This window comes from Tribolium castaneum, chromosome 4, assembly GCF_031307605.1.
Source record: "Tribolium castaneum strain GA2 chromosome 4, icTriCast1.1, whole genome shotgun sequence".
NCBI classification, from domain to species: Eukaryota; Metazoa; Arthropoda; class Insecta; order Coleoptera; family Tenebrionidae; genus Tribolium; species Tribolium castaneum.
The window spans coordinates 8516455-8544206 of record NC_087397.1 but is presented as its reverse complement, the minus strand read 5'-3'; the positions used below and the strand labels follow the sequence as shown (position 1 = coordinate 8544206).

The 27752-nt window shown below is 29.7% G+C and overlaps 6 protein-coding genes and 1 long non-coding RNA gene across 12 annotated transcripts; 4 read left to right on the top strand and 3 right to left on the bottom strand.

The window, feature by feature from the left end:
• Positions 1–2218: 2218 nt before the first annotated feature.
• On the bottom strand, positions 2219–7585 carry LOC103315135 (odorant receptor 4). 6 transcript variants are annotated; one of them, XM_064356258.1, is made up of 9 exons: positions 7502–7585; positions 6196–6807; positions 5948–6149; positions 5788–5887; positions 5633–5688; positions 2960–3202; positions 2709–2913; positions 2504–2659; positions 2219–2450 (listed from the first exon to the last, which is right to left on the bottom strand). In XM_064356258.1, the coding sequence occupies exons 2-9, from the start codon at positions 6725–6727 to the stop codon at positions 2385–2387; spliced, it is 1560 nt and encodes a 519-aa protein (XP_064212328.1). In that variant the 5' UTR covers positions 6728–6807; positions 7502–7585; the 3' UTR covers positions 2219–2384. The 6 variants fall into 6 exon arrangements, with proteins under 6 accessions (XP_064212328.1, XP_064212330.1, XP_064212331.1 ...); XM_064356259.1 differs by lacking the exons at positions 2219–2450; positions 2504–2659; positions 2709–2913; positions 2960–3202 and adding exons at positions 4502–5380; positions 5432–5587 and having other exon boundaries at positions 5633–5737; XM_064356260.1 differs by lacking the exons at positions 6196–6807; positions 7502–7585 and having other exon boundaries at positions 2220–2450; positions 5788–5960.
• Positions 7586–8646: 1061 nt separating this feature from the next.
• On the bottom strand, positions 8647–10596 carry LOC135265903 (odorant receptor 46a-like). Its single transcript, XM_064356264.1, has 5 exons — positions 10186–10596; positions 9352–10127; positions 9087–9291; positions 8886–9041; positions 8647–8836 (listed from the first exon to the last, which is right to left on the bottom strand). Exons 2-5 carry the CDS (start codon positions 10107–10109, stop codon positions 8780–8782), a joined length of 1176 nt encoding a protein of 391 aa, XP_064212334.1. The 5' UTR covers positions 10110–10127; positions 10186–10596; the 3' UTR covers positions 8647–8779.
• A 1623-nt stretch (positions 10597–12219) lies between these two features.
• On the bottom strand, positions 12220–12966 carry LOC107399279 (odorant receptor Or1-like). Its single transcript, XM_064356265.1, has one exon. The coding sequence runs from the start codon at positions 12880–12882 to the stop codon at positions 12298–12300; it is 585 nt and encodes a 194-aa protein (XP_064212335.1). The 5' UTR covers positions 12883–12966; the 3' UTR covers positions 12220–12297.
• A 2807-nt stretch (positions 12967–15773) lies between these two features.
• Positions 15774–16725, top strand: LOC135265889 (odorant receptor Or1-like). Its single transcript, XM_064356223.1, has 3 exons — positions 15774–16311; positions 16358–16571; positions 16620–16725. Exons 1-3 carry the CDS (start codon positions 15774–15776, stop codon positions 16723–16725), a joined length of 858 nt encoding a protein of 285 aa, XP_064212293.1.
• Positions 16726–19152: 2427 nt separating this feature from the next.
• LOC107398863 (odorant receptor Or1-like) lies at positions 19153–26569 on the top strand. Its single transcript, XM_064356222.1, has 10 exons — positions 19153–19696; positions 19742–19964; positions 20016–20115; positions 21524–21650; positions 21762–22022; positions 25800–25959; positions 26013–26079; positions 26159–26263; positions 26311–26466; positions 26522–26569. The coding sequence occupies exons 1-10, from the start codon at positions 19162–19164 to the stop codon at positions 26567–26569; spliced, it is 1782 nt and encodes a 593-aa protein (XP_064212292.1). The 5' UTR covers positions 19153–19161.
• LOC107398861 (odorant receptor 94b-like) lies at positions 20109–20573 on the top strand. Its single transcript, XM_064356269.1, has 2 exons — positions 20109–20271; positions 20328–20573. The coding sequence occupies exons 1-2, from the start codon at positions 20197–20199 to the stop codon at positions 20514–20516; spliced, it is 264 nt and encodes an 87-aa protein (XP_064212339.1). The 5' UTR covers positions 20109–20196; the 3' UTR covers positions 20517–20573.
• On the top strand, positions 23323–23828 carry LOC107399290 (uncharacterized). Its single transcript, XR_001575933.1, has 2 exons — positions 23323–23382; positions 23431–23828. It is a non-coding gene; the product is annotated as an uncharacterized LOC107399290 (long non-coding RNA).
• Positions 26570–27752: the final 1183 nt, after the last annotated feature.

Below are 27752 nucleotides of genomic sequence, written 5' to 3'. Positions count from 1 at the left end.
AGTACTAATAGCAACTCAAATTTTACAAGGTGATAATTTGTTTTCAGTTTTTCCTTATGTCTTTCATCTATAATGCAACATGCCCCAAATTGGGTGAATTATTTATTGTTGGGGGATTAGTTTTCCTGGTAATTTACTCACAACTTATCACTTTTAATCATTTTAGGGGCTTGTTCACTTGCGTCATTGTGGCTTATACCAAAAAGTAGTGGAAAAATATTAATTTCTATTGAGCACAATTAAGTAAAATCGCTTTGTTTTGCAGTTTGGCAGCAAATACACGCTTTCAAGTCAATCAAATTTAATGCCGAGGGAAAGAGATTTTTCAGTGAATTTTTAGTAACTTTGGAACATTTTTGCTGCTATGGCTAAGTGTATAATAGTTATAGTGCTATTTTTATTCTATGTGCAGTTTATTTATCTTAGAATTATTTTTGTGCTTATGAGGTATTTTAAAGTAAGGTCTAGTTTATAGTATGTACTTTTGTTTTATTTTTAACTTGTTTTTTGTTTTCTGTATAGACATTTTAGTTTTGTTGTTTATTTTACTATTTTTTAAACTCAGTGATTATTGACTAACTCTTTGAGTAAAACTGAAACGATAAATTACTACTAGTTATGGTTTCTGAGACATTTTTAGTGACTGTGTGGACAGAAAAACCTATTTTAGGAGAATCTCGTTTTTCATGATTAGCTCTTTTTGAAGTTTGTTTCTTCATGTTTGTCTCTAAGTTGATGTTTGTTTTTATTACACAAAATTACTTGTTTTTTTGATTTAATAAATGAGATATAAATTGTTTTATTTGTAAACTAAGAGAAGAAAAGAGGAAATAAGAAAAAAAATATTTGTTAAATATAGCATTCGTAATAATCTGTATCGAATAATAAGTGAACAAATAAAATTCAAGTAAATATTGTTTAAATCTATTGAACCAGCAACAATTATTGAGAAGTTCCATTAATTTTATTTGGTTTGTAGCTAATCAACTTATATTAATAAATGTAATAATAAATGTAACCAATTTGTTTATAGTATTTCTTTTTACTGTAGCATATTTAGGAAATATTTGGTTTCTGTTAGAAGGTGGGAAAGAAAACAATTTTTTGTTGTGCAAACTTTATTTCGATTTTTCCTAACACTGAATTATTCTACAGGGTGTCTCTGTTAGTGTCTACATTAGAAACTTCATACTTCCAATACAGCTATACCTAGGGCATTGAAATTTTGTACACAACCCAAACAAACCATTTCTTGTATATACAGCGTGTTTGCGATATACAGAGCTTTCAAAGTGACCAATCCTAAAAGCTCTCTGCGTATAAAGGATGCGTTACTAAGGAATAAAAAATAAATAAGTGTTCACAATTTTATCTGTTCTATCTATTTTTGGTTTTGGTTTTGTTTGTAAAATTTTCCGGAGCAAGGCCTTTCGTAATTAGTTACTTTAAAACATTTTTATGTCGCAAACGCAAAGAGTTACAACTTTTTTGTAAAGAAACTTTAGTTTCAGAATTGCCAAAACTATATGCACCTTTCCGGTGGGAAGCGAGTTATAGACTACTCTGTATAGTTCCAGGTGCTAAATGATAATAATTCTTTGCTCACCGTCGCAAATTTATCAAAACGCTGGGAATACGATTGAAGATACAAAAGAATTTTAAGAAAGAAAGTTGTAAAAAAAAGCTCAATATGTCTGCATTTTTGCTAAGTAATGAGAGATTTGGTTGGATATAAATTAATTAAAACGATTTAGCGCCGAATCGAAGCGCCTTTATTTTTATTCTGCCCTACTATTTTTTTGGGTTCAGTAAATCCTGCAATTTTGAATGTTGTTCCGTCTTCAGTAGATAAGGTTTCGGTGCAGTCAAGAGATCGGGACTGCTACGGTTATTTTGTTTATGGATGTATCATTTTTATTTTAGGTGACTGTAATTCAGTATGAACTGAATTTAGGACAACTACTATACTTTTAAACATTACATCAAATTAATATTTGTTATTATAAATAAAACAATTTTAAGTTAGTGTAGATCAGAGCATGGGACCAATGAAAGGAGAAAATAAGAAACAAATAAAAATATTTGCCAAATATAGTTGTATTTGTGAATTATTACAATTACTTGAAAAGTGTATGTGTACAAATAATTTATCTATTATTACTTACATTAACATATTTTTTTGTCAAATATGGTAAGGAATTTTTTTTTCATACACGTTTTTTTAAAGTGAGTGTAAAAAAATACTATATTTTTTGACAAAACCTTATGAAAAAAAAAAAGTTTTCCGAACTGAACAAATATATGTTAAGAGTGTTTAAATAAATTATAAATCTAATTTGTAACTTGTCGTAGTTACATTAGCATTCAAATTTTCACTTTAAAAATCACTGCGTTTGTCGAGAATGGACCTGATTCAAAACAGCAAAATAAGACCAAGACGATTTCACAATCTAAAAAAACGATATTAATTAAATTCAGTTGGAAAGCAATTAAAGGCACTTGCAGCTTTGAAAGTCTCGAGAGATAGAGTAAAATACCCTGAAGCATACAGTTTTAGTGGAAACTGTGTACGCGTCATAAAAAACAACAAATTTTGTTTAAAATGATTTGGGCTTTTGGTCCAGTCGCTCATATAGGCTGCTTGTGTTAACTGATCACTCTGGAAATAATAGAACTAATAAAAAAATCTAATTTGCTACAATTTATACCTTCAACATTACTTCGTTTCCGTAAAAACACCACAAGAATATTTCTAGCAGAATACACATTTGATAAAGGAGCATGGCAACAAATTGGAAACTGAGAACTGGAACCAAACTCATTTGAAACATTGAGATACACACAATGATCACTCCGACTATAAACTGAGTTGTGAGGCAAGTATTGAAAAGATAAATTACTTCATCTGAAAACCTAAAATACATTTTTAGCAAACATGTTACAAAAAAAATAGCACTACTTAATAATAATTCTGTAATGAAAAACGCAACGGACTAATTCATTATTTTTCGTTATATTTTTGAGAGCATTGTTTAGAATACTGAGTTGTGAGGAAATGGCCATTATAATTCCGGAGATGAAGGTGTCCATACTGATGTTGCCCATTCCTCCAATCCAAGTGGTTAAAATTTGATAAATGTAGACAAGCTCAAATGCTGGAGATTTATCAGTGTTGAAAGGGTACCAACCACTCAAGGGCAATCTGAGGACATCACCCCGCTTATCAAAAAACGGGGAAATCGCCCATGACATGCAAGTAAGGGTGCAAGCCAGTAGAAATATTTTTGAAATCTTTTTCGACATGTAGATGTCGTTTACTAATATCCGGTGTTGGTCCGTATTTATCGGCTTAAAAATGTTTCTGTTCAAACCATCAATCAAGTTCCACACTCTTGGTCCGTACGTTAGGAACGAATATATTTTGAAACATTGTACCACGTTAGTGAAAAGTATAAATGAGGCTTCTGTCATTCTTTCCATGTCGCCGAAAGAATTAATCATGTTGGCAATTTGACTCAGAGCAGTTAAAACAAAAGTTGAGCCCACAAACAGAGTAGAATACATGGTGTAAAGTGTTTTTCTCGTCTTATTGTGTCCAAATCTCGGGAAAAAATACCCAAAAAAGTGCATATTTTTGATGTTAAGTTTAACAAATTCTGTTAAGTCTATTTCGTGCTGGTTACTCATTGTGTCTAAACTGTTTGACTGATTAACTTTGTAAGAAATGATTAGATCGGTATAATTTCATCTAATTTAAAATTTAGTTTAGATGGCAACTATAATTAAAATTACTAATAGTACGTTTTGTCAATTTTGTAGACCTGAAAGCAGTAATTTATTTTCATTTTCCTTTAGGGCAGTCATCTATAATGCAAGACGCCTCAAATTGTTGGATAATTTATTAATTGACAATCAGTTTTTACGGTAAATTACTTGAAGATCGGTATTATTGGTAGTCATTCCATGGTTTCGTTCAATTGAATAAAAACTAAACAAAATATTTATGAGAATATTTAATAAAAACGGATGATATTTTGCAAAGCAATAACAAACGTGTTGAAAATTTTAAAGATCTGAACAAGAATCTGGGAAATTTTACTCTGATAAGTAAAAACTTAATTAGCAAAGCTCGAGTTTCTTTTTTTTTAGAACAATCATCTTGGGCTACTTAATTTTGGCTGTTCCTACCAACACCAACATTTTTTCGGACAAAAATACAAATATAAAATTTATTAAATAATTCAAAAAATAAAAAAAAAATTTACGTATCTCAAAAAAGACAATGAGTAATTTTTACACAACTCGAGCTAAAGATGAATGGTCTAAAATCTAGAAACACGAGTCTTTTTATTTTAACCGTAAGCCCAAATGCTACAAATTCTCATGAATTTAAGTTAAAAAATAATAGATTTTTAAATTTAGACCGTTTATGGTAGAATTTTAATTTTTTTATTTTTTATCGAAAGCCCAAACACCAATTTTTATGAATATAACATATAACTTGAAAAACAACGGATTTTTATATTTACCCTCCTAGAGGTAAAATTTTCAGAAAACTTGAAACACGTGTTTACTTGTTTTTTAGCGAAGGTTTCAATACCAATCTTCATTGTTTTGCTTTAAAAATGACGGATTTTTTTATTGCGGTGTAGAATTTACAAAAAGATTAAAATATGCTTTTTTCTTTCAATTCAAAAATTACAGATTTTTATATAAATGTTCACCTAGGTTTAGTTTCCTTGGGGGGTAGAATTTTAACAAAAGATAAAACATAAGTTTCTTGGTGTTTTGACAAAAGTCTAGATACTAAGATTTTGATGCATTATAACTTCAAAAATGATGGATTTTAATTCAAACAAACTAACTAACTTTCTTATAGGGGATGATTTTCCAAAATAATTTGTTAAAATGTTCCTTATTACAAAGTAATCGATTACTTTTTAATTTAATTAATGTATTACGGCTAATAAAAATAATTACATTGTAACTGAATACAAAGTAATCAGATTACAATTAATTACCTAATAATCTGATTGTGCACAACTGTGATTAATTATAATTAAATTTGTTTGCATTTGTTGCTGTTAGTGCAATAATTAAATAATATATTTATTACATTGCAAATATTTATTGTTGGCAGTGTATTTGTTATTGGTTAAAAATTGTCAGAAATGGCTTGAGATAATCCAATAAAAAACCAAAATGCGTGTCTTGAGCAACTTAAATTTTTTTGTAGTAGATATTAAAATTTATTTTTTTAGTAGTAACTGTTTTAGTCTTTGGTTTTGTCTCATCTTACTACGCTAGACGCAAGCTTTAAGCTCAACACTCAATTTTGATTTTTTAAGACAGCTAGCAATGAATATGATCTTTTTAAGATCTGAAAAAAAAAACATTAAAAAATTTACTTTTTAAATAAAGCCTAACTCACAATTGTGAAGGTTTCTAAAGACAAATCTAATATTTTTCCAGCCGTAACAATAGTAGGTTTTTTGGAACGTTCCATTAAAATAATGAGAGCTTTGCGTGATTTGACGTCATATTTATACCATTTTCCCATATAAACAGCGGTAGTTACATGTTCAAACTAAATTTTTTTTTAAATATACCAAAAAAACTGAGGAAAACACACCTCCTCTGAGAGCCTTGTTCCATAATAACAGTAAAAGAAAAGTTGAAGAAGCAGTCCTAAGAAATAGGCGAGTGATTGAAACCATTCTAGACTAAATGGCTCACGCTGAAATATTTTTCGTAAATTTTTACACGACTTAATTTGAATTAACGTACCATGCTCACATTCCAGCAAGTGAAACACAAAATCATAGGACTTCCTAAAAACTGACTAAACACCATTAATGAGAAACATTTTTGGTGATTATACACAAAACTAGAAATGTGTTATATCAATATTTGACTTAGATAATTGCTCAATCGCCTAATAATTTACTTCAGAATTTCGATATGATGTTTGATGCATTTTTGTATGTTTTTGTACAAATTACTATCTTTTGATCCATTTTCTTCACTGCTATATTCGTCAAGATGTTCGAGATTATCATTAAGAACTTTTAAGTGACCTGTAGCTAAACAAAGTAGACTTGGAATTAATGGATCCAAGACTCCACTAGCAATTACAGGATATGCAACTCCTTCAAGAATCTAAAATGTATTTTATTAAAAAATAAATAAACTCACCTATTGACACATAAATGTAAAAACCCCAATAAACATCTAAACGATCTTTAAGACTTGTAGGTAACCACACATCGACTGGAAATCCTCTCTCCTCAAACAAAAAAGGTTTCGTTACGAAACCAGTAACAGAAATTATCATGTAATACAGAAAAATATTAGAATTTCTTCTACAAATTTTGCTGCAAGCCTGGAGAATACCTTTCTGGTTTTCTCTGAGTTCTACGATCGGTTTGTCCAAATAATTTATACAGACTTTTATTTTCGACCTGTTTCCAATTAGAGGCCACAATTTCGCTATATAACACGACAGACCAACAAACCCAAACGAATTATCTACCAATTTCATAGGATTATCGTGTTTTCCAACAATTAAATTTATTCCACTCAACACCGGAACATGAAACATAAGAGCAAAAAACAAAATGCTAGATCGTAATTTTTGAAAATTAGTGGGTTCTCCTGGCGTATACAACAAAAAAAACTCCAAAACACGTAAATTGATGTGTAAACTTTCTTGGATGAGGCTCGACATTTTAAGTGAACTACGTGAAATTTTGGTTATTTACTGACGGCTCTTCTTTGTTCTTTGACAAGTAGGACTTTTCCCTTCCTCTGTAATTAAAAGATTTATGAAAAAATATCTTTGTGGAAATGTGGAGCCAATAATGCGGAACATGCAAAAAAGTTGAATAAAGCTCAAAATATTGTATTATTTTAGGAAAATTTTGTATGCTGTACTAAAGTTCATTTAATTATTTTTAAAAATTTTATGCCGTTTTTAAAAATGTACCTTTTATTTTAGGAAATAATAGTAGAGTTAAAAAAATCAAAATATCTCAACTTGCCGTAATGAAGTTTCAGTTTTTCAGCTTCACAATTTTTCTAAAATTTTGGTATAAATAGAATTAATTAAAATAATTAATTAATTTAAAAAAAAATTATCTAAAACTCATTCAAAACTAATGTATCGTATAATTAGCTAAATGTGTCCTTGAAACAAAGCAAAATCGTTTCTTAAAAATATGTACTATCATCACTATTTTGTCAAATTACATACATACGAGCACAGACAAACAATAATTGTATTTACAACTTTTATAAATATCTGCAGATAAATAACAAATAGTGACACTTTTGTCTTTAAAAATATTTTTTTTGATATTTGGCAGAGTGCCTAATAAAAAATAACTATTGTTCATGTGTTCAATTTTGGATAAAATAGAGCAGAAGCAGTATTTTCATCTGATCACCTCTGAGCTAAGAAGTTCACACAAAGCTTGAATTTTAAATTTAAAAAGTAACTTACATTTTGTCGTGTTTAACAATCAAATACAAACTTTCTTAATCTGCTAGCAATATATAACTTTTAAAACACTAAAATATTTATAATTGTACATCACTAACAACTTTACATTACTCGTATAGCTTGATAATAATTTATCACTGTGAATACCAGTGCATCTAAAGTTTGCTAAATAAATTGAATTAATAATATCAAAACCAAATAAAAAAATAAATTTCTGATCAATATCCAATTTAATATGCAATTTAATTGATCCGGCAGTTTAAAAAAAATCGTTAATATTGCCAGTCTTTTAGTAGCATCTCACAAAACTTTGTGGAAACACTGGTTTAAATGCAATTGTTGTTTCCATAGAAAAATACTGAGAAATGTAAATACCAGTAATGGGTAAAAAACACCAGAACACTTCAATTTATCTAACTTTATTGGATCCAGCTGTTGAGTTACACAGTTCTCCCGTCTACTAATTACATACAAAAGAGTAGACTAACTTTGCAAATATAATATTTTATTAATAGTGTACGTTGTAAAATGAACTTTCTGCTTGTTTTCTATTCTGTAATTGGCGTGTAGATGTATATGTAACATAATAAAATAACAGTTTATTGGTAATTTACTCTATAAAATCTCCTTCAATTTGTCTATTAATCTCTTTTATTTAAAAAAATACTAGTACTTCCATTTTTTTAATAAACTAGCGATGTTTATTAAAGCTATTGATTAAACATTGAATATTAAATATACTTGTATTAGGTTTAGGAAATTGTAAGGTAAATAAAAATTAAACAGTTTTTCCTTAAACAATTTACTTTAAAAAAAAAAAACTAATTATTGATGATTGATAAATGATAAAGTAGTATAAAATGAGATCGGTTTTTTTAAATTTTATTTTTGATAATTAATGTTAAAGAGTAAAATATTGTCTCTTTAGTCTAAAAACTAATAAGGTGTAACATTATTTCACTTGGACTATAAGAAGATCGACATTTGTTTGAAACAAAGCAAAAGTTTCTCGTAAGGTTGTTTCCGACAATTAAAAGTATATATTGAAAAAACGTCCTTTTTCATATTTTAATATGCAGTACCTTTAAAGCTTAAAACTTTTAATTTTATTGTACCTACTTACTACGATCTATGGAATATAAATTCAGCAAAAGACAATATGTTGGATATTTAATATTTTTATTAGTCTGCTTTAGTGATCTATAGATGTGTAGTTGTTATAACTATTATTTTTACACAATGTACAATAAATCCTACTGTTGTATTACTGTCCTACGATTACTTGGTATGAACTTGGTTCAGAACAGCAAAATACGACCATGATGACTTGACAACCTAAAACATTTCCGTCCAAAAAAAAATGCTTCAAGCCAGGAATACCCACAGCTGTGAAAGTTTCAAGCGACAAGGTGAAGTATCTCGAAGCGTAAAGTTTGAGAGGAAATTGCGTACGTGTCATAAAAAAAATCAAATTTTTCTTAAATTCTCTCGACTCTTCAATCCATTCGCACATATAAGCCGATCTGGTGAGTTCGTCGCTCTGAAAAACAGATTGTAACAACTTACACAAATAAAGGAAAACTACTTTTAAAATGATTTCGTTGCCGTAATAACACCACAGGAAAATTTCCATCAAAACACAACCCTGGTACAAAAACATTGAGAAGAATTGAAAGCTCCTTAGTGACACTAGAGTCATTTGAAATAAAGAGACACAAACTATTATTACGCCGATTATAAACTGAGCCGTGATGCAAGAAGTGAACAGGTAGGTCACCTCATCTGCGAAACTAAAATAATACAACGTTTGATAAAAATAATACATTAAAGTTTCAATCAATCATTCTTACCGAATTATGGTTCTATAATGAATAACACACTCAATTAAGTTTGTGTTAGCTTTTTTCCCGTCATTTTTGCAATTTTTAGTAAGGTTTTTCAGAGAATTATTAAGTAAGCTAAGTTGTGCGGCAATGACCATGATAACACCTGACAAAAAAGTGTCCATTCCCACATCTGCCAACCCATCAATCCATGTTGTTAAAGTTTGGTGGGCATATGTTATTTCATAACCTGGAGATGTATCAGTAGAATAGGGATACCAACCACTCAGAGGCAGCCTAAGCTTTTCGCTATTTCCTCTATCAATAAAGGGTGAAATTCCCCACAAAGAGCAAACAATAGTACAGGCCATAAAAAACGTTTTTGAAATTCGTTTCGACATTTTGATTTCTTCAACTAGAATGTTGCGTTGCTCCAAATTTTTCGGCTTAAAATCACTATTGTTCATGCTGTGGATCAGTTTCCACACTCTTGGACCGTGCGTTAGAAATGAGTACATTTTGAAACATTGCACTAGGTTTGTTAAAAGTAGGAATGAAGCATCGGTCATTTTTTCAATATCTCCGAACGCATTTATCATATTTGCGATTTCGCTCACTAGAGACAACCCAAACGTTGTTCCCACAAATATGACCGCGTAAATCACGTAAATGATTTTCTTCTTTGGGTGTTTGCCAAATTCGGGTAGAAAATAACCGAAAAAGTGGATACTATTTACGTTAAATCTCACAAACTCTGTTAAATCTATGTCTAGGGTGTTGTCCATCGTGACTGTTGACTGAAACTACTGTTTTGGTTAAATAGAACTGTAACTTTATAAAAAACATTGTTTTTTGACTCACCACTGCTTATTTTTTTCTTTGAAACGTTATTTATTAAAGCTTGACGTTGGTGCTTCAACTAGATTAATAAGCAGTTGATTGAATGTGGAATTACCTGTGTCTGTAGCATCAAATATCTTATTAATCGTCATAAGGAGGCAATTGTCGTGTTAATTTCCCTACTGTAAAATTTATTACGTTTGACAGGTGTAATTAAGAGTACTAATAGTATGCTTATCACATCAAATTATTATTCCGAGCAATAATTTCTTTAGGGCATTCATCTATAATGCAACATGCCTCAAATTATTCGATTATTTATGATTTGGGGAGCGGTTTTCGTGGTAAATTGCTTATAGTTTGTCAATTGTGGTTTTTTAATTGCAGTTCCAAACTACAATCCAAATTAAAATTGTATTTATTACATATGGAAACAACCAAGTAATGACTATTTTAATAGAACATTTTCAGGAAGATACATTGTAGATACATATATTTGTTTGATTTAAGGAATAATCTAGGTAAATTAGCCAAGTTGTTTCTAATGAACTGGATTTTAAATTAAAATAAAACGACAACCGATTATTCCATAATCTATGTATAAACATATGTATTTACAAATTCGTACAGTGTGGTCAAAATTATCAATCTTTAGACATTATAAATAATTCAAATTATTTTATTTTTAATGCAAACAACTGCGAAACATTTTAACTCTTTACAGAAATAAATATTTTGGGTCACTAGTCACACTCTCTTAAATTAAATTTACTTCAAACAGCAATTGTTTATTTCAAAATGCTCCTTAATTTAGCAAAATATTAAGACATACCTAAGTTTCTCGAAAATCAAAAAATAATAAAAGTTCCTTATATTGCTTTGCATATTAAAAAAAACATGTTTTCTCTAAAATTGTTTTCTAAGTGTCTCAATGCACTTTTTTGCGACTGAGATATGACGATCGAGATTTTGAGACAAAAATCTGAGTAAAAAACCTTTCATATTTGTAAAGTGAATTTTTTAAAAAGCGTTCAATATTTTTTTTTTATAATTTTATACAAATATCTTTATTTTTATTTATTTTAATTGTCAACGATTTTTTAGTTTATTTTATTTATTTTTTTATTATTACTTGAAAGAAAAGATGTGTATTCTCAATAAAAGTCAACAAAAATGTCGGTTGTCATTAAGCAAAAATAAAAATTACATGGTTACTTAAAGACAAACGACATCGTAAATGTAGGCGTAAATGTAAATATTTTTTTGAAAATTTTGAAAATAACAGAGATGTAGGTGAATTTACTTTTAACTTTGGTTCAGTCTGCATAATAATGCTGATGACTTTTGCTTTATTTTTCAAGCACTATTGTCTCCTAACACATAAATGAAACAAAACTGCTGGTGCACGCTTTTATTTTATTGAACATAATGTGAATTTCAAAATGCAGTTTTAACATTTTTTAAACAAATGTTCTTAGTACACAGTATGATTGTTAATTACTCGATTTGCTTCGAATGCACTTGATTCAAAACCGCAAAATATGACCATGATGATTTCACAATCTACAAAGTAATACAGTTTAGAAAATATTTATCAGTACGGTCCAAATTTTTTGACAAAACATTTTTGTAAGTATTTAAAACTTGGACCATTGTATTTGTCACTTAATTTACCGCCTTAAAAGTTTCCAAGGACAGTACAAAGTATCCCGAAGCATACAAATTTAAGGGAATTTGAGTTCGTGTCATAAAATACAACAAATGTTGTTTAAATTTTTTTGAACCGTCGATCCATTGGCATTTATAGGCCGATTCTGTTAATTTATTACTCTAGAAAACAGGCAAAATGCACAAATTTGTTTATAACGAGAAAACTTACTTTCAGGATCACTTCATTTCCGTAATAACACCACAAATACATTTCGATTAAGACACAAATCTGATAAAGCAACATTGCCAAAAATCGGAAACTCAAAACTGGCACCAAACTCATTTGGAACATCGATATGCAAACTATAATAACTCCGACCACAAACATCCCAGTAATACAGGTGGTAAAAAGATTAGTAAATTCATCGGCAAACCTAAAAATCGGCAATAAAAAATAAATACAGATTTATTATTTTATTATTATTACTGCAAAATATTTCGATGGTGAATCACGTTTCTGACCAAACTCTCGTTAATTTCTTCGTCGGTTCTCAACTTTTTTGGTTCCATATTTTCGAGTGCATTATTCAAGACACTTATTTGTGCCGAAAGATTCATAATGCATCCGGACATGAAAGTATCCATACTTATGTTACCCAGCCCTCCAACAGTCGTCACAAACATTTGATAGGCATAAGTTAACTCAAAAACAGGCGAAGCTTCAGTTTTAAACGGATACCAGCCACTCAAAGGCAACCTTCTCCTGTTGGTAACAGTTGTGTCAAGTAGAGGTGAAATGCCCCAAGAGGCACAAGTGAGAACACAAGCAATAAAAAAAGAAATTGTTATAAATTTTGATTTTTTGATCTCGTGGACTAGAATATTGTACTGTGTTGCATTTCGTGGCTTGAAAACTTCCCGATTCATGCTTTCCACCAATTGCCATACTCGCGAACGGTAGGTGTTGAAAACTGTAATTTTTATGCTTTGTACCACATTGGTGAGGAGGAGGAAAGAAGCGTCGGTCATTTTCTCCATGTCGCCGAAAGATTCAATCATTTTTGCCATTTGACTTAAGAAGGACAAAATAAAAGCGAATCCTACAAATGTTGTAGCGTATATGTAGTAAAATACTTTTTTCTTTGATGGTTTTTTAAATCGTGGGAAAAAATAACCGAAGAAATGAATACAATTCAGATTCAAAGTCACAAATTCTCTCAGATCTAGGTCTTCACTGTTGGGCATTTTAGTTAATCAAAGGATTGCACTGCTTGAAACACTTGTATTTATTGTTGTTGGGTTGGATTTGGCAAAAAATGTTTGTATTCCAACTTCCTTGTTTTTTAGTCGTAGTTAATGAGTGGTTACAAAGAGAAGAGTTTTTTGTCTGTACTGTTTTAATTTAGGGGATAAGTATTACCTATGTAAAATTTATTTCGATTAACAGCAGTAATTAGGAGTACTAATAGTAGACCTGAGTCAATCATATTTTTACAAAGTGGTAATTTGAGTAATTTCTTTTTAGAGGTTTCATCTATAATGCAAGATGACTTCAATTATTGGATTATTTATAAATAAGGGCCACTCGAGACGAAAGTTTACCTAAAGCTTATCAAGTGACTACCCTTCCAATATCCGGCAGTTTAAAGATGACGACAACCAGTAACATCCGTTCATAATTTATTGTGTTAAAACTATTTTTTTTTTGAATTGCAGTATACCGTGTGATGTGTGTACATATTTTATTAATAAAGAAAAAACAAAGCAATGAGTGTGTTATTTAAAAATTTCAGAGAGACCACGGTTCAAGCTTCGGTCGTGTCATTTATTTGTTTTGTTGTTTTTCAGGACAATGGAACTATAATTTATAATTGTTTTGTGGAAGGGAGTGGAGAATGTCATAATATATTAAACTTAACACTTTATCATTAATAAAAGTTGATTTAACATATTAAAAATTATAAAATAAACATTATTTATTACATTATTAGACGCATTTTTCAATGTGTCTATTTTTTTGTTTTTGTTTTGTAACTAAAAGTATTAAAACTGTTTCAAACCTATAACAACTCTAAAATCGGAATTTAGCGAATTATTTTTTAAATAAGATTAATTACATTGTAAAATAGTTATTAGTGATTAGATCTCTCATTGCAAGTATAAATTCCATTATCTTATTTTTGAAGTGCATGGATAATTTATTATAACAGCAAATTTTGAGAGTACATGCAACGTTGGCGTTTTTATAGTTTTAAAATAGCTAATACAAATGTAATAAATAAGTAATGTAGTTGGTAAGTTGACAGGTAAATAATTATTACCCAAAACCATTGTAAAATATTTAAAAATCTTTAACTGAAATAAAAATATGACTTAAAGGTAGTAACACTTAAAAATAATCGAAAAATGTAGAAAGCGTAAAAATACTATGCATGAATATTACAAAATTTAAACAACTGTAGAACACAACGTAAGTGATAAGAGAAATGCGTAAATATGTAAAATAAAACAAACTTAATAAAAATAAACATAGAGTGAGTCAGTTATTGGTTATTTTTAAATTTTTTCTTTAGATGCAGTCAGTAATACTTAGTCCAGTTGGACTACCATTGTTTTAAAAGACAAGAAAATATAATTTTGATTCAAATAATTATTTAATAATAAAACACAATAGTATTTTTGATTCCACTTAAGAAAATTTTACAAGCAACCTACAAATAATTTAACATGTATATAAAATTTAAATTAAGTAGAAGCAAAAAAACAAAAATTTAAAAATAGATCAACACGTAACGATAAAGCATAAAAATGAAGCAGACAACACTTTTTAATTTTCTCTGAGGAAAAATGAATAGCATATTAAAAAGTAACACAGTAAAGGCTGGTTTGTAGAAGCTCTAATACGATAATTGAAATCACGTCACCAAGTTGAACCAATCAGAGTTTTAGACTCACAGGATAAAAACCGACACAGGATAAACCGACTAAGAATTTATTTAGTTGAAATGTTATTGTTTTCATTTTTTTTCTTTTTGTCTTTATTAAAAAAAGCATTTGTCTACCAATAAAAAACCATAGAAACCTAAAGCTCTTTAAGTTTATTTCTAAAAATGATGAAAATTTTTACGAGGTGCGAAAATATTTAACAAAAATGAGTTTTTGATTAGGATTACGTTGCTCTGTAAATACTTTATTTTTAATTAAAAAATATTTAACATCTTGTAACGCCTTGTTCCCTACTGTGCGTTTTGATTTTTCTCCACATTCACCTACGTGTAGTTTGTGCAAGAGTGCAAGTGATGTTTACATAAATACTTGTTTTTCTTATTATTATTAGTAGTATTTTGTCTGAAAAAGTAAAATAAGCTTATGAATTACAAATAATATTCTCTCAAATCAAAGTTACTAATCTGAAATTCTATTATCATCTTTTTTGAATTACAAGTTTGGCTTAATAAAATTAAAAATATAAGACCGTTAGAAATCAAAAACGTAAATCAGAATAACAAATGTAGCACGTAAATGCAAACTTTTAGAATTCAATTAATAATAAAGTAGTAAAAATTGGCAATCTTGAAACATACCTAATAAGCAAGTGGTACCCACACTCATTTTTAGTTCATAAATATTTTGTAAATTTTAATAAACAATACCAAACGTACCAAAAATAACTTTGGAACCATGTTTAATTAGCTCACTAAATATTCACGGTTTTCAGTTTGCCTTTTGACTGTTAAATATCTTATTAACTTACCATTCGTGTTCCTACAACCACAACAAAATTTACTTAATGTAAAATTTATCACGAGGAGTACTAATAGTATAGCTGCAGTCAAAACAATTTAATGAATGTTAATTTTCAGTATTTTTAATTATCAGTTTCATTAATATTAAATTGAAACCCCCTTAAAAGAGAAAAGTATTCATTACAACAGATCACTTTCAGTCTGACTGTTAACATGGATGACACTCCGGTTAAAAAATTTTTCAAAGTTAATTTAACCGTAATGCGCCTTTTTGGTTTCTATCCTCCGAAAAAATGTAACATTGTTTACAAAATTTACGCTCTTATCGTGTACGTTTGTTGTACTGTTACAATCCCAACTTTGGCAGCACTGCATCTGCTTGTATCAGAGAATGTCGATCTGGCCCAAGTGTGTGAAAACTCATTCGTTATATTTGAAGTTGGTTGCTTTATGTTTAAACTGAAGCCATTTATATTCAACGTGGAGAAAATTCGACAAAGTATCTACATGTTAAACTGGCCTATATTCAACAATCACTCAAAGCAACAAGAACAAATCATCAATGAATGTGCCTGGACATGCAGGAGAAACACTTGGTTGTTCCTAGTTTTCTGTATTATTACTTTTATAACCTGGGCCGCAACGCCATTTTTCACAAGTGTTTACAAGTTTCCCATCGATGTTTGGTTGCCTTTTGAAGCAACAGCAGACCCTAAAACGTTCTTTTCGGTTTATCTTTTCATCGTTTTGGGTAAAGTTTGTACGATTTTTTCAGCAAAAATGTGTAAATTTTGTAGGCATAGGAAACACAGCTATTTCTAATGGTGTAATTGATCCTCTAATCTCTGGAATGGTTTATTTTGCCGTTAATCAACTCAAAGTGTTGAAAGATAATTTAGAATATTTGGAAAACAATTCGGAAACACAACTTTGTTTCAATCTAACTGTGAAACACAAAACAATTTATAAAAAAATTACCATGTGTATTGAACACCACAACGCAATATTGGAGTAATTATTTAAGGGCATTAGTTCAGAAAGTTTAATTTTATTTTTTAGTTTTATAAAATATTACGAAAATGTCTATTCTCCGGTTGTTTTCACTCAGTTTACTGCAGCTGTCCTTGTTATATGCATTTCGTGTTTGCAGTTAAGCATGGTATGAATTTCAATTATATTTGTTGAATAAAAATATATTTGGGGTTCATTTCAGGTGGAACCTCTCACTTTTACGTTTTTTGCAATGATAACGTTTATAGTAACTATGTTTTTAGAAATATTTCTTTATTGCTACTTTGGGGCAGCTTTATATGAAGAAGTGACTCTTGCTAGAAATTATTATTACGTAAAATGACGGTTTGTTTTCAGAGTAATACAATAATAAGAGCTGTTTATATGGGCAATTGGTATACATATGATATAAAATCAAGGAAAGCTTTGATTGTTTTAATGGAACGAGCAAAAAGGCCCATTATTATCACCGCTGGTAAAATATTAGAAGTATCATTAGAAACATTTACAATGGTATAAAACCTCTATTTTATTTTTTAAGTGTTTTAGGAGAAATACATTTTTGCAGCTTATAAGAAGAGCTTATTCTCTACTTGCAGTTCTTAGGAATTATCAGTCATAAATAGATAGCTGGAATATACAAAATATTACAATCAATTTATTGCAATAACTTCGTGAAAACTTAATATATATTTACACAATCACTGATTTTACAATCTTAATAAAAGTGCTTGTATGCAAAGAAGTGTCTTTTATTTATTCGTAAAAATAAGTTTTAGTTGTAATTACGCATAAAAAATATTATTTGAGATAATTTACTTGTATAATGTTAATTACAGAAAGTTTCAATTTTGGTGGATGCGCCGGGCTAGAAATGTTTCTACTTTTCCAATTGTTGTTCGTAATGTCTTAAATGTATTTTAGACTTTTTAGTCGTATTTTGGAAACTCAATTGAAATTTACCATAGATTGTAATCTAAAATAAACCTGCTCGAAAGAAAATAATGGATATTAATATTTAATATATTCAGTAGCTATACTCCAATTACATGCCAAATACGCAAATTGTTATTGTGCATATTTGCTTCAATTCAAATATTGTATTAAAATTTTAGTTCAAGTTAAAAACTAGACAGTTAAGGGAAAAGGATCCCATTACTAAACAACCCGTAACTCGTAACCCAGAATTAAAAAAATTAGTATCTTTCTGACTGTTTTTGACAGAGGACAAAAAATGTATAAAAACCAATGTAATATCAAACAAACTATCGTTTATTGTTATAGTTTGAATATTTTGAAACAAATTTAATCAAAAAACGTACTGAATGAATTAATACGTCTGATAAACGTATGTACTGTAGGAATTGTAGATTTAATAATTTTTTAGAAAGATTAACTCAAAATTGGATATATATAAAAGATTTAAAATTTTGTCAACAAAAGTCTAAAATTTTAAATAAAGAATTTATTAATAAGACCAACATTTAGATCCTTTATTAGAATGCAAAATATTAAGCTGTCAGATCGGGATATGCGCCAAATGGATTTTGCTGACATTTTTTTTTAATTTGTATTATTACCTGTTTCAAAACTATAAAAACGCCAACGTCGCATTTTTCCCAATTATTTTTTTAAATAAGATTGATAGAATAGTAAAACAATTATTAATGATTAGATCTTTCGTTGAACTTACATTACATTCTCTATTTTTTTAAGCGCATGAATAATTTATAGCAGCTAATTTTGAAAGAAAATTTAAGTCCTAATTTAGTAAACCTTAGCTAACATAATCTAAAAGTGAATCTAAGAAATTTTTCGAAATGAAACTTTGAAATCGCATAGCATAAAATTTAGTTTTAGGCACATAGCCATCCATTAACTCTTAAATATTAGTTTATTTAAAAAATAATAAAACGCATTTTAGTTCAAATCGTCGTTTATAATTATACCGAAATAAACAGTACCTATTTTCTGTAAATGTTTATAAAAATCTTCTCTTGACTTGTGTTATAAAATGAATATTTTTGCCAATAAACACATTAATAAAAAAAGAATAATTGAGATTTTTTATCACATTTTTTAAAAATTAAAACTTCTTTGCATTTGTAGCCAACACTGCACAGTGTAAGGATTTTCAATTTTGGTGGATGCGCCGGGATAGAAATTTTGCACATTTATAAATTGATTTTTACTCGTATTGAAAATGTAAATACGATTTTTTGTATCCTATAAACTGCTAAAGATAATATTTTTAACACATTTCTATATGAACTAGTTGAAAGACAAGGCCTATTATATGGAATAGTCTTTATTTTTGGCCCTTGCTGTGCTTACATATTTTATGATAAATTCAGTTTTTATAATTTAAAATTCATCTGCTCTATGGCAATTACAGTACTAATAGCACACCCCCGATGCTAAACGTTCACAAAAACAGTAATTTGGAATCATTACGTCTTTAGTCTTTCATTTATAATGTAATTACCCGACTTACTTTATTATTTATAAGAACATCATGGTAGGTACTTAAAATTAGAGATACTTTCTCTCATACGTTAGTCATCGTTACTGTCACCGAAAACGACCACAAATGAAGCAAATTGTAAAACCATCTTTTCGTATTCACTTGACTTTAATGCAAATTTTGGGTTTTTACCCCACTCGCAGTTACAAGAAACTATACAAATTGTATGCATATTTTGTGTATTGTTTTCTAACAATACCAGTGCCCACATTGGCTACTGTTTATCTACTGGTGGAAGATAACATTGATTTGCTTCAATTATCCAACAGTGGTTTCCTGATTTGTCAGATTGGATGTTTTATTGCAAAGTTTGTGCCCTTTTGGAAAAAACCCGAAAAAATTAAAAGGAGCATTTACATGTTAGAAAATCAAATTTTTACAAATCATGCTCCAGAACAATGCAAAATCATCGATGATTGTATCAGGATTTGTAACAGGGATTGCTGGTTAAATTTGGCACTGGTTTTAAGTGCTTTAACTAGTTGGGCTGTAACACCGATCGCTAAAGGCATCAGTAAATTGCCTGTGGAGATGTGGTTGCCTTATGATGTTAACAAAGACGACAAAACGTATTATTTAACTTATCTGTTTGTTGTCACAGGTTGTGATGTTAGTTTCACTATTTTTTTCTAACATATTGTTACAGGTACAGCAAATGGGGCAATAGCAAGTGGAGTCATTGATCCTTTGATTGCTGGATTAGCATGTCAGGCAACTGGGCAACTTAGGATTTTAAAAAACAACTTGCAATATCTCTGGGAAAATGTTGACAAAGAAATTTCAGACAGTGAAAAAGATAATGCTTTACGGGAAAAAATTATGTACGATAAAATCAGATCGTGCATTTTACATCATAACAGCATATTAAAGTATGTTGTCATAATGTGATCCGTCCAAGTTTTTAATGATCAATGTTGCAGTTACGTCGAGCTTTTTGAAGACACTTACTCTTCAGTCGTTTTTACCCAATTTACAGCCAGTGTCCTTGTTATTTGTAACGCTTGTCTGCAAATAAGCATGGTGACATAACAAATAGTTGGTCGAGACTTAATTGAGAAAAGTATGTTTTAGGTCGAGCCATTCACATTTGCATTTTTTGCCATGATTTCATTTATAGTAACAATGCTTGCGGAAATTTTTCTTTATTCTTATTACGGGACATTGCTTTACGATGAGGTGCTCCATTTGTTTTGTGTAACTCTGTTTATTGTGTTTTTTGTTTCAAATTTTAGAGCAATTCTTTGACCAATGCGATTTATATGGGACGGTGGTACGAATATGACATAAAATCGAAAAAGGCGTTAATTGTTATAATGGAACGTTCTAAAAAGCCAATGATTGTCACAGCTGGCAAAATTTTAGACTTGTCTTTAGTTACGTTTACTACGGTAATATTGTCTAATTTGAATCAAATGTTTTAATCGAAAATTTTAGATTTTAAGGAGAGCATACTCGCTGCTTGCCGTCCTAAAAAATTATTGAAGAATTTAACTTTGACTCTGACATGTTTTCACTTTGATGGCTCGCACGTAATAATTAAAGTATTTAAAATTACAGCAAAATTTGTTTCATTCTTACCTCCCTACTTCCAAAAAATTATTGAGTGTTAGAATTTATCTAAAATTGACAAAATTAAAACACAATCTACTACATACAATGTGTTTGACATTCTTTTACAAAACCTGCGCCAGTAAAATACAATCAACAATATATATTCCGATACAAACTCGAATACAAATTTTGAAAAATTGAAAAATCCATTCCATTTTTTAATTGAGTAAAGAACAAATCATATTTGTTTCTGAAAACGTAAACTTTATGACTTTAATGAAAATGTACTTTTGATTTTTGTCAACTACTATTATGGGTTTCCAAAAATTAAATAGTAAAGTAAAATAGGAAATACTTATTAAATTTAATACAAGTTTTTCTGCGTTATTGCTTGAGAGTAAAGTTTTCAGTACTTGCCTGATAAATTATTTACATATTAATAGAAAAGTAACTTTTGTTTTTCGCTGACATGTCTTTAGAACAAACACAAAGTAAGTTTTATAACTATAATGAGTTTATCTCATTTCTTCTCACAAACTACAAGACAATGGCTAGATTTAGTGGCTTACTAATTGTTTTAATACTACATTTCTTATTATTAACAATAACTGGAAATCCGTTAGACAGTTTTCTAAAGCAACAATTTGGGAAAACAACAGTCGTAATAATTAGTTCAAATTATCACAACTGGGACAGCAAGTTAGTTTTTTTGTTGAAACTTAACCGACCAAAAATAGTTGTGAATCCGAAAGTTTCCGATATTCAATGGTTTAAAAACTATATAATGGTTGAAAACGATTTAAATGATTTAATTGCAACAATAGACAAAATTAATTACAACTTCAACAGTCGAGCAAAATTTCTGATTATGTTCCAGAAAAATTTCACTGACGATGAACTAAAACATGCCTTTGCGACATTGTGGAGTTATTATTACATTTACAATGTTGTTATTGTGACAAATACAACAAATTTTGTCACATGGTACCCTTACAAGAGGAAAAGTAAGTGTGGTACTGTTATTAATTTAGTGACAAATGTTAAGTCACCATTTGATGGAAAAATTCCGAAAAAATTTAACAACTGCCCAGTTAATGTTACTTGGACTGCTTTAGGTTTTGCTGTAAAATCACCTTTTGAAAAAAATGATCCTGGATATTCCATTCGATATCTTAATACGATTGGAGAAAAACTCAATCTTGAAGTTGTTTACTTGACTAAAAATATTGACTACATTGCTTTGGCCATCAAGACTGGTAATTGGACTGACTTGATCCAACATATGAAACAGTATAAAATTGACATAGCCCCTGTTTTTGAAAATTTAGGTGGAACTTATAAAGAAGTCGAATGGGTGAAGCCTTTTTATCAGGCGGGTCAATATTTTGTCCTACCACCTAGAAAAATTATTCGAAATACTTGGAAAATTTATACGTTTCCACCTGAAATTTGGTTAACTTTAATTCTTTCGCTTGTGATAATGTCCATATTTTGGACGAAAATAGCAAAAGTTTCTCTTGAAACTGCTTTCTTTTTTATATTCGAATTAATAATCCAATGTGGGGTTACAAAGGTCCCTCGTAAAATTTTAGCCAGGATATGTTTTATAATTTTTCTCTTGGGAGTATGCAATTTGAACTGGTTGTACCAAACCAAATTAAGCAGCGAACTAACGCAACCGAGATATGAACCCAAAATCGAAAATATAGCCGATTTGATGAAATCTGATAAAAAGCTTTGTTATTTTGGATTTTACGATAAAGTTCTCAAGCTTTTTGGAGCCGAAATATACCAGAATTTAGCAGGTCGAAGACTGCAGAAATCCGAGTTTCTAGAAGCCAAAACGTCAGTTCTTTACGACTTCGTTGAAGATTTAAGTTATGGAACTATTTTGGGAGAAACTGACTTTATGTTTTTCAAAAATCCCGAAATACTTGAAATACTTTATCAAGACAATGTAACAAACCAACTTAACTCAACAAACATTAAAAGTTTTTTTCAGTTTCATATACTTGCGATTACTAACAGAGTAAGGAAGGGTTTTCCCCTATTAGAACTATTTGACGAATGGACTTTTCGTATCGTTGAGAGTGGACTGCAGTTCAGATGGATTCAAGATTCATATAATATTCCAAAATTATTGATTCCAGATCAGCGAAATGATAGACTTGTTGCTCTCAAATTGGAGCATGTCTTATCAATTTTTATTATTTATGGTGTTGGAATGTCGGCTGCGTTTTTGGTTTTTGTTTTGGAGATTCTTTATGCACGAAAATAAATTGTAATTTGAAGTGAATTGTCATACTTGTACGTAGTCCGTTTATTTTTTAAACAAACGTGTCAAACAGTTAAATAGTTATAGGTCATCACCAGCAATTAAAAAAAATAAATAAAAAAGAGGTACTTGTGTTTATTATTTTTATTAATTAATATAATAGCTATTTATGTAATAAGTACATAATGCAGGTCTTTATTGGACGAGCCCTAAGTTTATGGACGAGCGAGCTTGCGAGCGAGTCTCATAAATAGGACAAGTCCAAAAAGCCTAATTATGTACGAATTGCATACAAAGCTTTATGTTCGACTGCCGAAATTGGTTTATTAATGAATTTAATAAACTTCAATAAATTAATAAATTTTAATGAAACGCACCAAGTGTGCTTTTTCGGTTGTTGAATGTACCATTCAACCAGTTGGAATCCACAAAATTGGGGGTGTGCCTGCTATAGTGGCCAAGTATTTGGGTCTTGAAAATGCTTCTTCATATACAGGTCACTGCTTCAGACGTAGCTCAGCTTCTCTTCTGGCAAATGCAGGGGCCACTATGGAAAGGATAAAAAGACACGGAGGTTGGCGTTCAACTACAGTGGCAGAAGGTTATATCGAAGAATGTGAAAATACTAAAATTAAGGTTGCAAACTTGATCTTGGGTGAAGAACCATTGGCCTGCAATAGCATCTCTTCGGAAAATCACGAAAAATTTACAAGTTTGCGTGGAACCGAGAGTGAAGCAAAAAACAACGAAGTTGTAGGAATGAATATTTGTGGCAACAATAATAGTGTTATAAATGTAAATCATTATTACAACAAGCAATAGTATGTTTATATGGTTACAATGTTACAAAGTTGATATGTATGTATTATTATAACTTCAAATAAATTTTGACATTTCTGAAAATAAAGCTACTTTATTTTACTAGTACCATAAAGAAGTACTTTATGGCCGCATAATTATATTATAAACATTACTTTATAACTCAGTCGTACATAAAAAATATAATAAACAATTGAACCTATAAAATATGTCAAAAATGAAAAGATAAAGCTTACAATGTTTAGTTTATATTTATTGTATTATATTTATATTAATATTATATTATATGTTTATTTATAATTTATATATTTTTTATTTTATTAAATTTATACTTTAAATTTTTAATTTCTTTTTTCTTATTACTAGAAAGAAAATGATGTGCACTATTGCAACGTTTTGCTTGTACACCCTTAAATGTTATTGTGATTACCCCAAATCGCTTGGATCATTCAAGCTAGTCAAAACAGGCTGTAGTCTTTCAGACGAACCAATCGGTATCGTAAATCCTTGGTCATCCTTGTCAAAACATCTTATTGTAAGGATTGATTATCATAAACAATATTAACTGCTGTAAAACTTTATAGTGTACAAAAAAACACTCAGAACTCGAATTCAAAATTCAAAAACGTCACTGTAAAGTCAAAATGTGCCCAGTATTTATTTAAAAGAATAACACATAATAAAAAAATGTCGCAGCTCATTACAAATCAATTAACTTATTTATTTTAATTATTAGAAATTGTTGAAAAATATTGAAAAAATTCACAGGCGTAGTGAAACATAAAATAACAACACAAAAATTGTAGCAACGAGTTAACATCAAATTATTTTGTTTGATGGTAATGGTGAGGCTACGAAACAATTTATCAAATCTTGTTTATTTTGTAGTTAGAAGTAAATAGAAACTAAATTTAGTTATTACCTTGCATTTTTTTTTGGTTTGTGCTGTTAGTGAATTGGTCGTTTCAAGAAACTTTTTAACTAAATGTTTTTTTTTTTGAATTAGACACATGTACTGTGTCAAAAGTAGCTACATTTGAGATTATTTTATCGTAAACATAATCATAATTTATCGTTCTCTTAAAGAAGACCTGAAGTAGCCATGACTTTAATCGCATTAAACTTTCTATAAAGCTTTTAAAGTTGTATTTGTTAATTCCAATTTGTAACGAATGTCATAATAATTAACTTTGTAACCATCAATTATGGCATAATACTCAAGTACCCACATTTACTTAATTTAAAATTTAAAACGCTTAGTTAGACGAAATATTCCCGTAAATACTAGCATTATGTCTGCTCCACCAATAATTTTGACAGAATAGTAAATTAAATTAATTAGCTCTTTACACAGTACTCCTTAAATAAGTAATAAGTCACGTGCTGAGTTATTTATAATTGCCAAGAGGTAGTGCCTTTATATGAATAACCACGTTCAAAAATCCTTCGGAGTGCATTTGCGTCTTTTGCACATCTTGGGGATGTTCCCCAGTCGTCGAATTTCAAAAATTTACAATATTTACACGTACTTCATGTACTGCATCATGATAACACCTATTCCAATCCTGGTCATCATCAACTTATTTTTGGAAAAGCATGTAGACATTGTTAAAATTTCCAACAATGCTTTTCTGACGTGTCAAATGGCTTGCTTATCGGTGAAGTTGATACCATTTCTTGGCAACATTGAATCGGTTTGGACCACTCTGGACATGTTAGAAAAACCACCATTTACAACGTACACAAAACGACAAGAAAAACTCGTCGATGAATGTATCACAACTTGCAAACGGAACTGTTGGCTCTTTCTCGTTTTTTGCATCTTTAGTTTAATTTCATGGGCTTCAAAACCCATGGGACTGGAAGGGAGAAATTTGCCGTTGGAAATCTGGGTTCCGGTGGATTTTACCGAAAATACGGAATTGTACTGTTTTGCCTACATTTACGTAGTTTTGGGTAACTATTTATTGCAGAAGTGACAATTTTGTGTAATGAAAGTTATCCAAAGGTGTGGCTGCTGGGGCTCTCAGTAATGGTGTAATTGACCCATTAATCGCAGGTTTAGCCAGTCATGCCACCACTCAACTGAAAATACTGAAAAACAATTTGCAATTTCTTAGCGAAGATGCGGATCAAGTTATAGCTCAACAACTGACGAAAGCTCGCATTATTCAGGACAAAATCCGGTTCTGTATCATCCACCACAATGCAATTTTGGAGTAAATAATTGTTTTGCTTGTGTCTTACAAGTCGCTAAATTAAATAATTTCAGTTTTGTGGACTATTATGAAAATGTCTATTCAGGGATAGTTTTCAGCCAGTTTATCGCAAGTGTGTTCGTAATTTGCCTTGCTTGTTTTTATTTATCTATAGTGAGTTCAATTGGTGAAAAACACCAAATTTAATCATATTTTTTAGGTTGAACCATTTTCCGTGATTTTCTTCGCAATGGTAATATTCCTGGTAACCGTGCTTTCCCAAATTTTTCTTTACTCATATTATGGAACACTATTATTTGAAGAGGTAAATTGAACAAGCATTAAATGTGTGTTTTGACTTGTCGTTTTCAGAATAATACACTAACGAATGCGGTCTATATGGGACAGTGGTACACATACGATGTAACTTCAAGAAAGGCATTGATAATTTTAATGGAACGGTCTAAAAGACCCATGACTGTTAGGGCTGGCAAAGTTCTTGATTTATCTTTGGAAACGTTTACCACGGTATGGTTTTAGCGCAAGTTGTGTAAAAAATTAAAGCGGTTTGTAATTATTGCAGATTTTACGGCGGGCCTATTCACTACTTGCAGTGTTGAAAAATTACTGAAAACATTTTAGCTAAGTCAAATATCTTGAGAATAGTTTTAGCCATCACAGTTTTTATTATTATTTGTTATATTAAATTTATTGTCGTTATTTAGAACCAAATAAAATTAATAAAAAATTATACAACGCATTAAATTTCAAGTTACATACTTAGAACTATTAGAAAATATGATTACCTACAATTAATGCTAACGACACTTGTCTCAATTGTGTCTGCGTAAACCCATTTATTACGTCCTTGTCTGCTGATACCTGACTTTTTGATTAATTTATATAACTTATTCCCGCTTTGTTTTAAAATCCTAAATGTGCCAAATTTTAAAAAAGTTATAAAAAGATGCTCTAAGATTGAATTTAAAAAAATATTGCGTACATATTTTCTTTTTTTTGATTTTGTCAATGATCTTGTTTAGTACTGCGTATGACGAGCGTATGTTCCCTGTTGTAAAATTTTTAACGCTAATAAATTTTATCTCTTTATCTTCTAAAGAATAACATAAATATAATTTACTTGAGTGCAAAACGTTATCCGGACAATTATTCATCCATTAGGTAACAAATTTGGAAATTGAAGTTGAAAATTTCATCATTAGGGATGACAACGCCACGCTTATTAGGAGATACAAAAAAAATAAAGCGAGCAAAATTGACAATCGATTTAGTGCTTTTTGACGTCATTTAGTAAAGCTTCGCAAAAACTAAGCTTAAAAAATGCTTAGCGGCTCGAATAAAAAAACATTTGGACATTATGTAGTAGTTTTAGATTATTTTTGAATAAAATTTCTTGAAATAGTTAACACGTGTAAATGTAGAACATCCTAAAACCCTCGAAAAAAAAAGAAAAAAATCATATTCTTCTCGTTTCCATTTATAGTGATTTTTCAGTACAGATCACCCCAAAAAGACAATTCTTAACCTATTAGTGTACTCTTTTTTTTCGGTACGGTTTAGCAAGATTTATGCGGTAATAACTGAGTTTTTTATTCAGCCCAAAAAAAAGTGTTGAAATTTCGAAAATAGCAAATATACTTAGTAACAGCATTAATTTTTTATTTCCATTTTTGATTAAAAATTGTGTTAAATGGCTCCATAAAGGCAAAAATCATGTAATTTTGAGCCCACTAAATAATTTTTGGCGAAATAACCAAACCTTCAGCTCTATTACAACATTTTGCACTTAATTG